Source organism: Nannobrachium achirus (genome assembly GCF_963921795.1).
Source record: "Nannobrachium achirus genome assembly, chromosome: 14".
Classification (NCBI taxonomy): Eukaryota; Metazoa; Chordata; class Actinopteri; order Myctophiformes; family Myctophidae; genus Nannobrachium; species Nannobrachium achirus.
In genome coordinates this window covers 29706455-29722959 of record NC_137821.1, presented here as the reverse complement: position 1 = coordinate 29722959, position 16505 = coordinate 29706455, and the positions used below count along the sequence as shown (strand labels likewise).

The following is a 16505-nucleotide window of genomic DNA, read 5'->3' as shown; positions in this document are numbered from 1 at the left end:
TTTTCTATGGATTACTCATGCCATGGAGACTTGAGTTCAATAACATCTTTAGTTTTTTGTCGCATTTCTAAGACAAAAAATTGATTACAATAAATGTTTACAATTTTACAAATGCTTTTGGGTCCCCATCTGGAATCAAAGGGGGTACATTTTCTAAAATCAAATCTTTGTCTTTTATGCGTCAAATACAAAAAAATATCAATGAATTCAAGTCTCCATGGCATGAGTAATCAACAGGAAAAAAAAGGTCATTTTGGGGGTGAACTACTCGTAAAAAAAGTACTGTTGTGTACAGCGAAAAGATTACTAAAAGAAAATCAACAATACATTGCAGGCGTAAACGTAGGTAAAGTGTCAAGAACAGTCATGTTTAACTACTTAAGACCTATACAGGCTATACTTTGTCTACAATATAGATGACTTGAAAATAGACAATCTAGCTTGAAAATCTACTATATATAAAAAAAAAATATATATATATATATATATATATATATATATATATATATATATATATATATATATATATATATATATATACATACATACATACATACATATATATATATATATATATATATATATATATATATTCTTTTTTACATTTTTGAAACATTTTAACCCCATTAATCTTGTAAGGAGGTTCCTGCCATCATGGCACAAAATATTTTCCTGGGGGTCCATGGCCAAATATCCGAATTAATTTGGGGGTCCTTGGCATGAAAAAAAGTTAGAGAACCAACTGGCCTAATCAATGCATATCACACTGGGAAATGAAAAGGCTAGAGAGAATCACTGCTGTAGGGTAGACTTTGGGAAGGTGGTGGAGGAGGAGGAGGGGAGGCAGACAGTGCATCATCATCATCATCACACCCTCCCTCCCTCCCACCCACCTCACCCCACGCCCCATCCCTTCCCTTTCCCTCCCCTCCTTTTCCTCACAAGGAGATGGGGAGAGAACTTTTCCTCGTCGGCCGTGCCGTATAGTGCAGTGCAGTCAAATGTAAAATTAGTCTATTTCATTTGTCTCCTCGGTAAAAGACGAAGAGAGCTCCTGGATAGAGAGAGAAAGAGGTCTTCCAGGGAATACTGCCGAATTCCAATGAGCGGACTATTATTTTCATAGGAGTCTCGTTCGCAACTAGTGATTAGTTCATTTATCTGTTTACTTTCCTCCCCCTCCCCCCCGCAGTTATCTGTAATTAATATTAGATCGATGTCTCCAAAGTAGTGGAAATAACATAACCACGAGGTTATAGAAGACTGCTAGTAGAGGCAGGACGCGGACTGTTCTGCTCTATCGCTGGTTTCGGGGGAAGAAGGGTAGAAGAACAAAGCAAAAAGACGATTCAACATAAAAGTGATAAGACCGACTCTCCGTCTCACAATGAATAACAACAAAAGCGAGATTAAGGAGAGCGAACAAAACGAATTCACCAGCCATGAAGAAGAGGTATGACATATTTACTTTTTAACACAACATCCTCTCCAGGGGAGAGGATATAGTTTCACTTTAGGTGCTGTTGTGTGTATTTTAATATAATAGTTGTAATATACATTTGGTTATGTATTTCAGTAGGCTACACTGGCAGACAGAAGGTTGTCATGTGACTGTCATAAAAGTTAATTGAAAAGAGTTTGCACCTGTCATCTCTTTTGTCTACTGCTGAAACCCTCATCATAGATTGACAGTAGGCTACACATTTCTTTATCAGCCACATATTATGGAATCTTTCTGTTAGTCATGTAACATTCAAAACCTTTTCCTTTGTCATTTAAGTTTCTGTAGTACCATAAAACTAGACCAGACTAGATAGAAAGTAGAATTCTCAGGCCAGACGCACTGTCACTGATATAGTCACTGGAGCTGAGTGAGCAGCACTTCAAGTTATTCAAAACAAAAGCTGTTGCAACATGTGTGCAACAACTCTTTAACTCTTTGTAAATCAGGCCTAGCATGGATATGGCTCCAGTGTACATTTTGTTATTCCACAATGTTATTGTCCACTAGAACTATGTTCTCATCAACATGTTCTGCATTAGCCCCTACCCTCTTTCTTTCTTTTTTCATTTTATTTTCTTTATAATAATTATGCATTTTTGCACAACCTGTATCCAATGTCCTAATATCTATGTCTAGGTAAATATATGTTTGTAGTGGTAGTGTCTTTTGCATGGGGTAGTTTACTTTGGCTCTCCATTATCTGTGTTCAGATGACAGACATGTTGTTTCAGCGCTCCATTGTCTGCACAGCCAAGTGATGTAAGGAAGGAGGTATATCAGATTATATCAGTTATTTCTCTTGGAGCAATTTGATTAAGGCACCGCGTACCATTAGTCACTTTGTAACTAAATAGCCAAACATTCCACATTGATGTAATTCCATTTTTTCTGTACGCTGTTTGGGTTTCTATGGATACAGACAGTCCATTTGGTGATATGCAGATAATGTACCAGTGGAAAGAACATTTTAGATACACTCACATATCGTATAAATATTAAACTTGAAGTTCTTACAGAAGTAAGTATTAGCTATAGGCTACAAACCCTTCGGCAGAACAATATCGTGGAGAACTTTGCCCCAGGTGGAGACCAAAAGATGGGAGAATCGGATCTGGTTTTCTCCTTTTTATTGGTAAAAACTACTTTGAGATTAATATACAACCACCACTTAATTTAGAGTTGACTGAATTACAGAGATGTTTGAAAGGGACAACTGGAAACCTAATTATACTTTCTTTTTTTTTAACTTGGTGACGTAAGCAAAGAGAGGGACTGAAGAGTACTGTATATCATCACTGTCAGGCAGAAACCTCGTATCTCCAAGTTTCAATTGTGTGTTTTTTCAGTAAAGCCTTATATACTTCATCATAGTGTTGCACAAAAGTAGTGAAAATAGCAGATCTACCAGCACACAGCGCCTCATGATGAGAGGCGTTGTGTGCTTGTAGATCGGCTATTTTAACTATTTCTACAATTTTAAATCGTTTTTAAAAAAACTAAAAAGGAATGTGTTTGACATAGAAGGTTTCCACCCGACAACAACGATATACTGTATATATTTTGGTCTCTCTGACACTGCATAAGGGAGAGGGAGAGTGAAAGAGAGAGACAAACGGATTAGAGACTGCATTAGTGGTTAGATCTAATGGTTATGGAATTGTTTGGAAGCCTTCCAGACAGACAGGGTCTTATGCTTATACCTGAAAAATGTATTAACATGAGAGTATATTAATATGAAATTAAGACAGCACCACTTTATCTTTTGGTGAAATAACTCATGCTTTATTGGGGAGGTTAGGTGTATGTGCGTGTTCGCGTAGATGGGTCACAGCACACTTAAAAATGTGCTCATGTGCGGGCGGGGGGTGTGGGGGGGGGGCACACTTAAAAATGTGCTCACAAACAATAGCAGGATGCGAGGGAACAGTCATACCAACATTCACTACACCGGCCCTGTACACACAGTATGGACGGATACACACACACACACACACACACACACACACACACACACACACACACACACACACACACACACACACACACACACAGCTAATTTTGTGAGTAAATGTTCCTCAAGTCTCCATGACTTGCAGTTTCTTAAGGTTATTCAAGTATGCCCTTCAATGAACCAAAATAACTTAACTTTTCACATTTCAACCGTATCCATTAGAGGTCACATTATGTAAACACATTTGAACATATTTAAAGAAAGAATGAAAAAAAAAAAGAAAGCCTTTGGTGTTAATTGTGTAATGCATACACCTATGCCCATCGAAAACATCCAAATGACTTTCCCCTTGTCAAAAAGCAGGAACTATAAAAGATTGAATAGCTTTTTGCTTAACAGTGCTATAGTAACGGTAAACCATTACCTTGAGGGAGCCAAAGTTTAACGAGCTCTCTGGTATGACTCTCACATGCAGAACAATGGGACTAGTTAGCCCTGCACCATCTCATACGCAGCTCAATGGATCACTGATTTGTACCAGTCGAAATCCTAGCGAGCTTGGCTCTCGTTGTCTGCTCCGTTGCTCAACCTCAGACGCCTTCCTTCATGTTGCACACTAAAAGCTTGATGATACATGCTGTTTATCTTCCGCGGACCAGCGGTCACCAAACATGGTCTTGGTGCAGGCAAAGGTATGCAGGTTTCAGTTCTGGCCCAGCCCCGACCCTTGTCTAATCTCGCGAGTTGGTTTGATAAAGCCTTATTATCAGGTGTCCTGGAAGCTTTCACATACTGTGTCACTAAAGGGCGGGGGGGGGGGGGGGGGGGGGGGGGGGTCATTGTTGGCGACGTACCCCCCCACACTGGAGTCTATAACATAACATTCATTAGATTGTGAATATGGCAGATAAGTTTCAAGTCTCTGTAGTTTCCAGCCCTTGTATGGAAACATCATTCTGAGAGGCCTCAAGGAGAAGGTCGCTCAGCCGGTCATTGAAAGAAAATGGCTTGGGATAATGCGGTTGCAAAAGGTCTGTGTCTGCATTTGCCGCACAGCTAGACCGAAGTGATGCCACTTAGATTTATGACAAGAGCAATGGCAGACATGTTAGTTTCATAATGAAGTTATGGAAGTGAAACACGATGCAATGACGAAGCATATTTTGTTACAGGAATAAGCCTCATTTGCCAAAAGGTTAGGATATCCATCTTTTATCTACAGATGTATTCAAAATTATTGTTGTTGTTGTTGTTTTTGTTGGAGCAGAGAGAAACAGGAAAGGTGAGAGTGCAAGAGAACATTTGATTCATTGGCTGATTATGAACCCTAATCTTGACCTTTGACCTTGACACTGTCACTTTCCATTTGGCTAATACTGTACATCTTTACTTCAATTGACACCAGAGGCGTAATTTCAGAAAGAAATGGAGGGTGGCAAAAAATAAGTTACCACTAAAGCCCCATTTCTAAAACAGCGAAAACAGTGGATCCACAAGCTCTCAACTCATCGCCAAGCGGCGCGTTGAGAGCTTGTAGATCAACTATTTTCATTATTTGTTTGGAAGCGAAAAGATAAAATGTTAAACATTTTTCGTCTATAAGGACATTCCCAAAATAGGGATGCCACGTTGTAAGTGGTTGATAAATGAATGGTACAATATGCATTAAATCATTGAATTTAGGATTAAATGTGAACACTAGGGGTGGCAATTGCCATCTTCTGATGCCACAAATGACACCCCCGGACCCTGATTGACACCCTACAATACAACTGAAATTGAACAGATCACTTAAAGCAGGGGTCTTCAACGTTTTCAGGCCAAGGACCCCTTAGTTGAGCGAGAGATGAAGCAGGGACCGCCACAACCTTATCATAGATTCCATATAATTGCATTGTTTGACAGCACAATCATCAATGTATTTTTGATTCATGTCAATGTGTGTTTTCAGATATTTAACAACTTCAATACTTCAATGAATGAACTGTCAATACTTAATAAACTTGACCTTTCACTCAGTACTTAGTCTGCTCTTTTTCCCCTCTACACCAAACCTTTGCTGCAAGGCGTTGTGAGCTTGTAGATCTGCTATTTTTGGCTACAGTTCTCAGAATATGGACACTAGGGTTCAAGTTGTTAATATAAAAAGGATTGGAAGATTTGGAGGACCCCCTGTAGTAACTCTGAGGACCCCCTAGGTGTCCCGGACCCCTTGTTGAAGACCCCTGACTTAAAGTACTTTATGCTTGTCTTGCGATCTGGATATCTGTGCTTAGTTAACACTCAGACAACCTCGTTGGCTGGCTCCTTCATGGTGTAACTCCTAAACGGCTGCCATGGACCCAACAGACTTAAGATAACATGGAGTCGTTGAATCTTGTAAGACATCTGTTGACTTGTGTGAGTGTAGACTGGCCACAAACCTGTAAGCCGATCTTCCACAAATGCCTGGAGCGACGCGGGAATATCGCCCTATGTAAGAGTTCAGCAGAGATGTTGAGGCATCATCTCCCCAGGGTGTAATTGGATTGTGCTTGGCCTGGTTTGGGTATCATCTAGGTCCCTTCTTCAAATAGCAGGTCATGTGGCCAGCAGTGACCTTTTTCGGTGACGGTAAGCTTGGCGGGGGAGCTGCGCCGCTGGAGAACCTCGACGAAGGAAGCGGAGGGAAGCCGCGCTGATCTCATAGCGGTTAGAACAGCGGATTGGGGCATGTGTGTGGTTGGTGTGTGTTCATGTGTCAATGAAAAGGGCACAGAGATAGGTTAACTATATGTGACATGGAGCATTATCGGGGTGGGGGGGGGGGGGATATGAGCATAGAGTATATATAAAATAGAGAGCAGACCGGCCCCGCCCCCACTATCATTTCAATGCAAGTGCTCAGTGGCGTTTTGAAGCAATGGCTCCAGGTGCATTCTGGGGAAAATGTTTGACGTCGAGACGTAATGACGTCACGAACGACGTCGATGTCCATTGAACCCTATTGTAGACCCCAGCGCCGCGCTCTTATGCTCGTGCATGTTTCACCCCGCCTGAAATTCCAGCTTTGGCCAGTAGGGCGGCCGCTTCAATGTTTACAAGCCGTTCTGGGGGCTTGGATATGAGTCGTATTCGTGGAGATGGGGGTGGGGGTAGCCATAAATTATAACTTCCAGTAGAGGGTGCTAATATGCGGAGGTTACGTCTCTCCTGGAGTTATAAGCCAGAGTCATATGGCTCTCGCTGGATGAGTCCCAACGTCCATACTACGCTCAAAACATGTACATATCAATAAGTTGCTCACCGATCTGTCGAAACAGCGTTATATCTACCGGATCGCCCACTCGTTGGCATGTGTTAGTCCATATGTTTCTAATAAATTAATGTTTACTAAAACTTCTTTGAGTCTCATCGCTTTCCTTGTTTTTGAACTGCTTGGGTAAAATGGCCGAACATATCACGCGAGATGAGTAAAAGCCTGGCTACGCGAGGCTACATATCACGTGACGTTGATCGCCGTTGCGATTTGCTCATACTAGGACATGACGTTTTTGTATGCGGAAGTATTCCAACGTTCTGTAGTTCTGAAGCGCTCTATATGCGGAAACATTCCGACGAGGAAACGCGAGTCTCAGAGAAGTTTTAGTAAACATTAATTTATTAGAAACATATGGACTAACACATGCCAACGAGTGGGCGATCCGGTAGATATAACGCTGTTTCGACGGATCGGTGAGCAACTTATTGATATGTACATGTTTTGAGCGTAGTATGGACGTTGGGACTCATCCAGCGAGAGCCATATGACTTTGGCTTATAACTCCAGGAGAGACGTAACCTCCGCATATTAGCACCCTCTACTGGAAGTTATAATTTATGGCTAGGGTGGGGGGGGGGGGGTGGGGTGTAGTTAAGTTTGGTTATCATAGGGTCAATTTGAGCAGTGGAGCAGTGGTGTAAGTAATGTTGATGTTACTTTTACTTTACTAAAGTATTTGCAATTTTCAGTACTTTTACTTCTCTACATCTCAGAGGCAAATATTGTACTTTTACTCCACTACAATTATTTGAAAACTTTAGTTACTACTGTTTAGATTTTGATTATTATTACAAACATATATTATCCACTTAAGCCTTATATACATTTCAGCCATTTGAAAATAGCCGATCTACAAGCTCACAATGCATTGAGACGCGACGTATTGTGAGCTTGTAGATCTCTATTGATTTTTTTATACATTTGAAAACTTGTGAAATGGGACATTCTGCATAATGAGTACATTCTACTGTTGCCTGGTACTTTAAGTACATTTTGAACCAATACTTTTGTACTTTTACTCAAGTACATTTTGAATTCTGGACTTTAACTTGTAAGGCTACGGTCACACCATGAGAGTGGATTCCCGATTCCGCCAAGGTATTTAAATGAGAATGGATCGGTTTTTGAAGAAATCCTCTACTGGCATGAAACCGCTCCATTCCCATTGAAATACATTGGTGTAATCGGGAATCCACTCTCTCATAGGTAGTTTGGTGTGACCATACCCTAACAGAATTCTATATTGCAGTATTGATACTTTTACTTAAAGGGGCACTCCACCACTTTTCAACCTATGTTCATATAATTGATCCTCACTCAAAAATAGCTTTTCTTTCTTTTTTTCTTTTTTTTTTTTCAGAGGAGGGCTGTGGGCAGGTCAGAAACCCATAGTCTTGTGACATCATCGATTGCCAATCCAGCTTATAGAAACTGCAGGCTTTCTATTCCTGAAAAGTTGCAATTTTAAAGTGGAAGCCATTGTTCTCGCGATAATAAAAATCTTTTTTTTTTTTCAAAAATATTGATAAAAAAAAATTTTTGGGAAAATGATGATGTCACAAGACTATGGATTCTGAACTTCCCACAGCTCTCCTAGGAGACTTGGACTAAGTAGAAAAAAATTGTGATATTTTATCATGACCATTAGTGAGGACCTATTATATGAAGACAGGTTGAAAATTGGTGAACTACTCCTTTAAGTAAAAAGTTTGAGTACTTTTACACCACTGAATGTGAGCAAGTACTGTACCTACAGTAGCAGTAAGCGTGCAACGGTTCACAACATTTACGGTTCGGTTCGATATTTTGGTGTCACGGTTCGATACTTTTTCGATACAAAAAATAAACAGAAATGTCCTTGATTTATAAATGTATCTTTATACTGTTTTTTTAAAAATTTCACTTTGAACAATATATTACCCAACCTCCAGGGTAGTGGTTCTCTAAGTGGGCTCTGCGGAGGGGGTTCCATGGGAATGTGGATATTGTATTGTTCGGTACAGGGTCATTCGGCTCGGTACAGGGTCTTTCGGTTCGATATTCGATATTCGGTTCGATATGTTGCACCCATACCTAGCAGATAGTAACAATTGCTGCACTCATTTACTGTAGAAGAACGAGCACACTCCCAGACAGTGACATACACACAAAACACATACACACACAAGAGACGCACACCTATCACACCATATCACCTCAAACACCCACCCAGCCTGCCGTGCACTCGCAGACACATATGGACACCCACAGATGCACTTGTTGTTGTATCTTTCTACCATGCTGCAAGATTGAAGTTTATTTATAAAAGCGCAAGAGGAATTGATATCTTATCTTGGCTATTTGTCAGCTGTGTGACGACAAGAAGAATTTGAAAAGACTGGGATATACTTAGGTTAGTATAGGAACCTGCTAATGTAAAACAATGATATGTATATTATAAGCATGTAGATTGTCAAGCCAAAGCAAAAAAAAAAAACATTAAGCGAGAGAGAGAGAGAGAGACGATTCTCTGTGGTATACCACTGTGTTTGAAAGACCTGTGTTGTTGACTTTTAAATTGCACCTTTTGACACTTATCGATACATACTAGATAGTTTGCTAGCCGAGGGGAGGAAATACTGTAGCCGCTTTGCTCAAACATCGGCCTTTGCTTCTTCCTTGCTGTATTTATGTGCTGTTTATGTGTCACCTCCATTACTTACTCACAAGCTAAAATTAACTACCTATATACAACAATATACAATGTATCTCTTCGCCTACTTTCTCTCTCTCATTCCATTCCTTGCTCATTTCATTCCCCACCTCCCACACTTCATCTTTATCTCCCTACCACTCCTCCTTCCTCCTTCCCTTCCTTTTCTCTCGCACCCTCTCGCTCCTGTATCTCTTCTTTATCTAGCTCTTTCTCCGTTTCCTCCCCCTATCCTTCTGTTATTTCTCTCTCTCTCTCTCTCTCTCTCTCTCTCTCTCTCTCTCTCTCTCTCTCTCTCTCTCTCTCTCCGTCTCCTTTCAGTCCCAGTAGACAAACGACTTATCCCTTATCAACCCATAAGTTAAAGGCATGACCCTGAGATCTCTGAACAGAAGGACCGTTTATGGTCATGAGAACAGCCCTAAAGACAGGAGGGTAAGCGAGGCAGAGCAGTAACACGGAGAAGCCTCGCTCTCTCCCCCTGCTTCAGCTGAGCAGTGGTGGAAAAAGCACTCAAATGTTTTACTTACATTAAGTAAAAGTATCAATACAGAAATGTAGAAATACTCTGTTACAAGTAAAAGTCCAGAATATTTACTTGAGTACAAAAGTATTGGCATCAAAATGTACTTAAAGTACAAAATGTTTGAAAATAGCTGATCTACAAGCTCACAACGCATCGCGATTGTGAGCTTGTAGATCGGCTATTTTCAAATAGCCTAGGTATAAAATATAGGGCTAAAGTGGTTCATGTATTTTTAGATTATTAAATTTATATTATCTGCAAATTAACTGGTAACTAAAGTTTTCAAATACATTTAGTGGAGTAAAAGTAAAAATTTTCTGAGATGTAGTGTAGTTACTTGTGTACTCAGCTTACACCACTGCAGCTGAGCGCCAGCAGCCAGCTAGTACCTCTGCTATTACCTCTGTCCAGCACCCAAGGTCAAAACATGGAGGATTAGCTCAGAGCAACTGAGTGAAGCGCTACTTTGTTCTAACCCTATGTTTTAACAGCGGGCGACTGTGGGCGATGTCGTCCAAAAGTTACATTATTTTCATGTTTTTTTGGGTGACGTTTTCCACTACCGCCTCATCACCTGCTATCGCCAGTAGTAAATAACTCACTTCCGGAAGATTACTGTTTAATCTGCAGAGCAGAGTGGGGTAAACGATATTCATACTGCAATCCTACTCCTGAAAAACTTAAGTAAAAGTATCAATACTGCCATGTAGAAATACTCCGCTACAAGTAAAAGTCCGGAATTCAAAATGTACTTGATTGAAAGTTCAAAAGTATTGGCAATTTGGCATCAAAATTTACTTAAGTAGAAAGTACTTACCTGTAATTGTGCAGAATGTCCCGTTTCAAGTGTATTTAACATCCTTTGAAAATAGCAGATCTACTGTGGCCCAGGCCTGACGTTAAACACTCTGAGGACCATAATGTCCACTTTAAAAATGTATATATTTGCATCCAAAGAGCCTCAACGTGTGTTATTTGTGGAATCTACAAACTTTACCTTCTTGTTTATGTTGAAACATAATATAGTGTTGCTAAACCACTGTAAATCCAGGCCTCCAGTGGGATCAAAGGTACTTTCTTTTTCCACTGATCCCAATCCTATAATATTATTTTGAGCAACAGTCCATTTGATTATTTGATCCAGATTAGAATTTGGATTTGATTTCCTGATCTAATCAGATTGGGTGAGAGATCCCAATCCTGTCTTTTCGTTTTGAACCCAAAACCCAAAACTGATCTACTCGGATAGGGGTTAAAGTTTTGATCTTGTGGGCTCAGGTGATTAGGCTAACTAGACGCTTGTTTTGTATGCTGAGAGACCACAGATGAGTCTCATGTTGGTTTTGCTCTGCTTCAGCCTGCCCAACCTGAAAACTAAACAGAGACAAGGCGCCCGCTTGGGGAAGCTGCAACAAAGGCTGGCCACTGTGGACTTGGTCAATTAGTCAGTGTTAATGAGTGCCATGGAATGCTTTGCAAAGGCTTTTTTAGAGACTTAACATATAATGGAAGGGACTTTGAAGGCTGTTGATGATGGGAGTGTGTTGATATTGCGTCATAGCATCTGTTAACCTGGTGAAAAGCTAACCTGCTGACGTGGGTGAGTAGCTAACCTGCCGACGCAGGTGAATGTTAACCTCTATGCCTAAACCTAACCCTAACCCTATAACCTCGGTAACCGTGACGCGGGTGAGTAGCTAACCTGCAGACACTGGTTGTCGAAAGAATGACCCATCGAAAGAGCGAGATTTTCCCGTTAACCTGACAGTTACAGTGGCCTTCTGATGCGCACATGGTGACAATCTGTGAATAGTTTCTTCATCTAAAAAGGACAGGCTTACTGGAGGTCAACAATGTCATCTTCAGACTGACACGAAACAAAGACCTCTTATGGGTGTCAAGGTGAGGACAAAAAGGACGTGGTCAGGAGAAAATGTTGCCGCGCTGGTTTCCTATTAATAAATAAGGGAAAACCGTTACCATGGGGGAAGAAAAGAGTCCGAGGAATAGAGAAGGGAAAGAACATGACGAAGTGGGCACTTCCTTGCCTTTCCTAGGTCATTTGTTTTAAATACCTTTTTAAAGGTCAACCTGTTGGAACATTTACAGACCCTTACAGAGAGGTAATTGTTGGACCAAAGCACTCGTGGGAGTTTCACAGAAGAAATCCCCCTTCTGCCTTCTGAAATGACACAGCGTTCCACCTCACAGTTGACGCCCCCCCCCCCCCCCCCCCCCCCCCCCAAACTGAAACGATAACCTGGCACAAACCCCTAACCCGTGACCCAGAATGTGACACATGACCCGCTGAACCCTGGCAATTAATGGCCACTTTAGCCAGAGCCATCCGCTTATGGTCGTTTGACACCTATAGCAAGCCTGCCCTGGAGCCTCACGCTCTCCTCACATTCTCTGTCTAGCGTGTGTGTGTGCGTGGGGACGTGCTGGCCATAGGGAAAAGCGGGCCAACTCCCGAACGGCCGGTTCATTCCCTGCCGGTCCATTAGGAAAAAATTAAAAATAAAATGTCGGCCTTCGTTCCATTTTGGGGGCTAGGCGGCCAGCAAAGTAAATCGTCACTGTCGGGCAGAAACCTTGTATCTCCATGTTTCAATTTTTTTTTTTTTTCGCAAAGCAAAGCCCTGCTTCATCATACAAGGCCATCGCACAAAAGTAGTTACCGATAATCGGTGGTTTAGATCAAAAGGTAAATTCACCAATCCGATCGGATCGGTGCATCTGATCAACCAGCCGTTCAGTATGCCCACTTGAGGCCATTTTGGGGTATTGATTTCCACAGTGCTGAAGGAATAATTAGTTACTGCTATGATAATAAATACATAGTAATGCTGGTAAATAACTATAAGGCAAATATATAAATGAATTCAATAGTGAATGAATGAAATAAAGTTAAAACATTAACATTTAGAAAATATAAATAATAACTTGATCGGATCGGTGATTGATCGGGTGATCAAACTTTTGTGATCGGTGCTCTGTGATCGGTTCCAAAAAACCTGATCGGACCATCCCTACACACAACGCCTCGCGGTGCGAGGCGTTGTGTGCTTGTAGATCGGCTGTTTTCACTAGTTTAAATCATTTTTAAAATGATAAATACAAAACAAAGGGTTTTGGATGTACAAGGTTTCCACCCGACAACGACGAAATATAACTCATGTAATTGGCCCACTGGCTTGTCACTTGTCATGATCTGAAATGGCAAATCTTTGAGTAGCAGCAGCGCTATAGAGAGAGATCTCTCTCCATAGCACGCAATGAGGGCCTCTGCAACTCTTTTTCCCGGGCTGAATCAGGGGCCCAGCACGTCCCTTGCGTGTGTGTGTGTGCGTGTGTGTGTGGGGGGGGCCTGACGACACCAAAGCAGAGCAGTGACAACTGAGATAGTGAGGAGAGGGTGTCTGTCAGTTAGCTTGTTTTTCTTCTGAACAGAGTTCTTTTGAGTGACGCAAGGCACTCAACTTGCCCCGAGCTCACTCGGGTGTATGGGTGTAACGCTTTGATTTGAACATAGTCACGGAGAATGGTTGTGTGAATTTGGAGGCAATTGGTGCACGCGTGCGTGTGTGTGAGTGAGTGTGTGTGCATGCACGTGTGCATTGAAGTGTTCTCTTGTTTTGAACAGATTTTGAAATAGGCAGTCATTACAGTTTTGTCTAGGCCGCACGCACGCACCAATATCAGGGCTGTGCCCCACTGCATCTGGGGTGAAGGACCCCCTGTTTTGCCAGGTAATTGTCTGAGCACTAAAACCCATTTTGGACGGGAACCCCTTTTGGGGTTTTTACCTTTCAAGACGAGAACCGCTTTTTCAGGATTTAGAAGGCGTTTTTAGAATGGGCCTCAGTCCTAAATAGATTAATACTCGCTGACATTTGAGTGGCCTCATGACCCCTTATTGTCACTGTCAGGCCAAGTTTTTTTCTTTTTTTTTTTTTGCCCCATCACTTATGAGACTTATTGTCTGCAATGTCAATTGGAGGGGGGAGCACTTATGCTTTTTGACTATCTTACACAGATGCAATATGGAGCAATACAGTGCAAAGCACAGCCCGAGTGTCATAGTTTAGTTCGGGGGTCTTCAAAGTTTTCAGGCCGAGGAGGCGAGGACCCCTTAGTTGAGAGAGAGACGAAGCAGGGACCCCCACAACCTGTTCATAGATTCCATAGAATGATCATCAGTGTTTTTTGGGTTCATGTCTAGGGATGCGGTATAGGTACTCGTGGTATCGGCACTCGCCCCGATACCGGCCTATTTTCCGGTATCGGTACTCGTCAGATACTGCTCACAAAGCGCCCGAGTACCCTGTGTGTTCCGCCACTTCGCCTTTCTCTCTCTCTCTCTCTTAAAGTATCAAAAGTAAAAATACAAAATGTTTGAGCATAGCAGATCTAGAAGATCATGCACAGTACAGGAATTTCCACGGGCTAAACCTGAAAAACAAAAGTGAAATGTGTGGCAGTTGTGCCATGTTCTGGGAAAGCAATGCAATTTAATGTGTTATATACAGCCAGAAAGTGAGGAAGATCTGATAAAAAAAAAGTAAAAAAAAAAAACGTAATTTAAAGACATTTTGTATTATTAATTGTACTCGTATCGGTACTCGGTATCGGCGAGTACTCAAAATGAAGTACTCGTACTTGTACTCGGTCAGCAAAAAAGTGGTATCGGGACATCCCTAATCATGTCAATTTGTGTTTTCAGATATTTAACCACTTGAACCGTCAATACTTAATAAACTTGACCTTTCACTGTACTTAGTCTGCTCTTTTTCCCCTCCAAAGCTCTTTGCCGAAAATAGACGATCTACAAGCTCACCCGGAACCACTGGCCTATTGCAATGCTGGCACGATTTGCCATGCTGAGAGTCACCAAAAATGTAAATTGTTTTCGTGCTCAGATAAGACAGATGAATGATGACTACAGGTAATAAGAAATGAGAAAACAGTTTGAAAATGCACCTTGCTGTGTGTCTTTGCATAGAGATGAGAGCGGCGAGGAAGAGAAAAAGATATGGAGATTATTATTATTAAGTAGCGTACACTTTATTGAAGAATATGTTCAAATACCTCTCATCATTAGCCTTACAGACTGAAGCAGTCTGCTTAGTGGAGTGGGCGTAGTCTATGGTCTGGAGACTCTGGACCCAGGCAATCTCATCATGTACAGAGAAGATATGGATACATAAGAATGTTGAATCCATAGCTTTCTGGCCTGCTTTGTTTCTGCTCAGCATTCAGCATTAACAGTTTCTATCAAACACAGGCGCACAGAACATGCCTGTTATGCTTAATAGGTGGTTATGAGAAGCTAACTGAGCATGGGTGTGATTATAAACAAGTTGAAATGTCAACATGTCACAGATGACATTATAAATGATGAGACATTACAGGAGGAAGGCGTGATTCTGAACCGCGTGCCCAAAATATACAGACAGCAGCAGGGTCACTGAGAGTACGTGGGCCACCTCTCGTTTGCACTTGAGCTTTTGTCTCCCCATATCCTGACATCCGTATATCACACTATTGCTAATGCTGCTGCTCACCTAGACGCTTACTCTTGACGCACGAGCAGAACCGTTTCAAATAATTTGCTTCTCCTTCAACTTGGTGGATTTGTCGTTTAAATAACAATGCGACAGGTGCAGGCCCACCTGGCTCTTAACACATGGGAAGCCAAGGTTTCTAACATTTCTAGCTGTTGCTGCTGCCGCCGTTCACTCACGCTTTATTTTGAAGAGCCTCGGAAGCTTCGTGCGTGTGCGCGTGAGTGTCCACTGACGATTGAGGAAGAAAATCCATTTGTTTACAAACGCTCGCGAAACTAAAATCCAAACCGGGGCCGACCATCGCGGTAAAGTGTCGCCGTGAAAACAATCAGATCTCTTATCTGTTTCCCTGGCGTTCTTTGCACCTCATTCATAGATAAAGCCCTTTTTATGTTTCAGCCTAGAATGGAAATCAATGCAGCCTAGTCGCGCCATTTTCTCTCTCTGCGAGCCACGGTGTGACGTATGGACTAGGGTCATTCACAGGGAACACAACATGCGCACAGTGCGCTGTACAGTTAACCTTTTGTTGTCTCGTTGAGGAACGAGACAACTCCTTTTGGCAGAGCGACCCCTAGTGGCCTTATCTCGTTACTGAACGAGTTTGGCCCCTTGGGTGTTAAAGGAAATGGGAAAAGACACACTGGTCTAATAATTTATGTTATGGCCAAATCACACCCATGACTAATTCAGAGATTAGATACAACCCCTTTGTGTCGTACATCTGACTATGCAGACAGATTATTCAACATCTAACTAAGATTGAGTTGGACACACCCCAATGCATTTGCACCATGTACCACCTTGCACCATAAGGTGAAATAGGGCCCTTAGAGCTATATTTTCGCCCATGGCCTTATCCCTAAACTTCTTTGCCTTTTTTTACTATTTTGAAAAACTATATCAACCTGGACATGCAAACTTGTGATTCAGTTGTAAGGCGGTTGGTCTTGGCATGGGA

At 41.7% G+C, this 16505-nt stretch overlaps 1 protein-coding gene across 4 annotated transcripts in view; it reads left to right on the top strand.

The window, feature by feature from the left end:
* Positions 1 to 966: 966 nt before the first annotated feature.
* The window catches only part of LOC308298272 (RNA-binding protein with multiple splicing-like), a 49440-nt gene continuing 33901 nt past the window's right edge, over positions 967 to 16505 (top strand). For all 4 annotated transcript variants that reach the window (XM_080741840.1, XM_080741839.1, XM_080741838.1 and 1 more), the window contains exon 1: positions 967 to 1453. In XM_080741840.1, coding sequence (XP_080597966.1) covers positions 1388 to 1453 — 66 coding nt within the window. In that variant the 5' untranslated portion in view covers positions 967 to 1387. The remainder of the gene's footprint in view (positions 1454 to 16505) is intronic.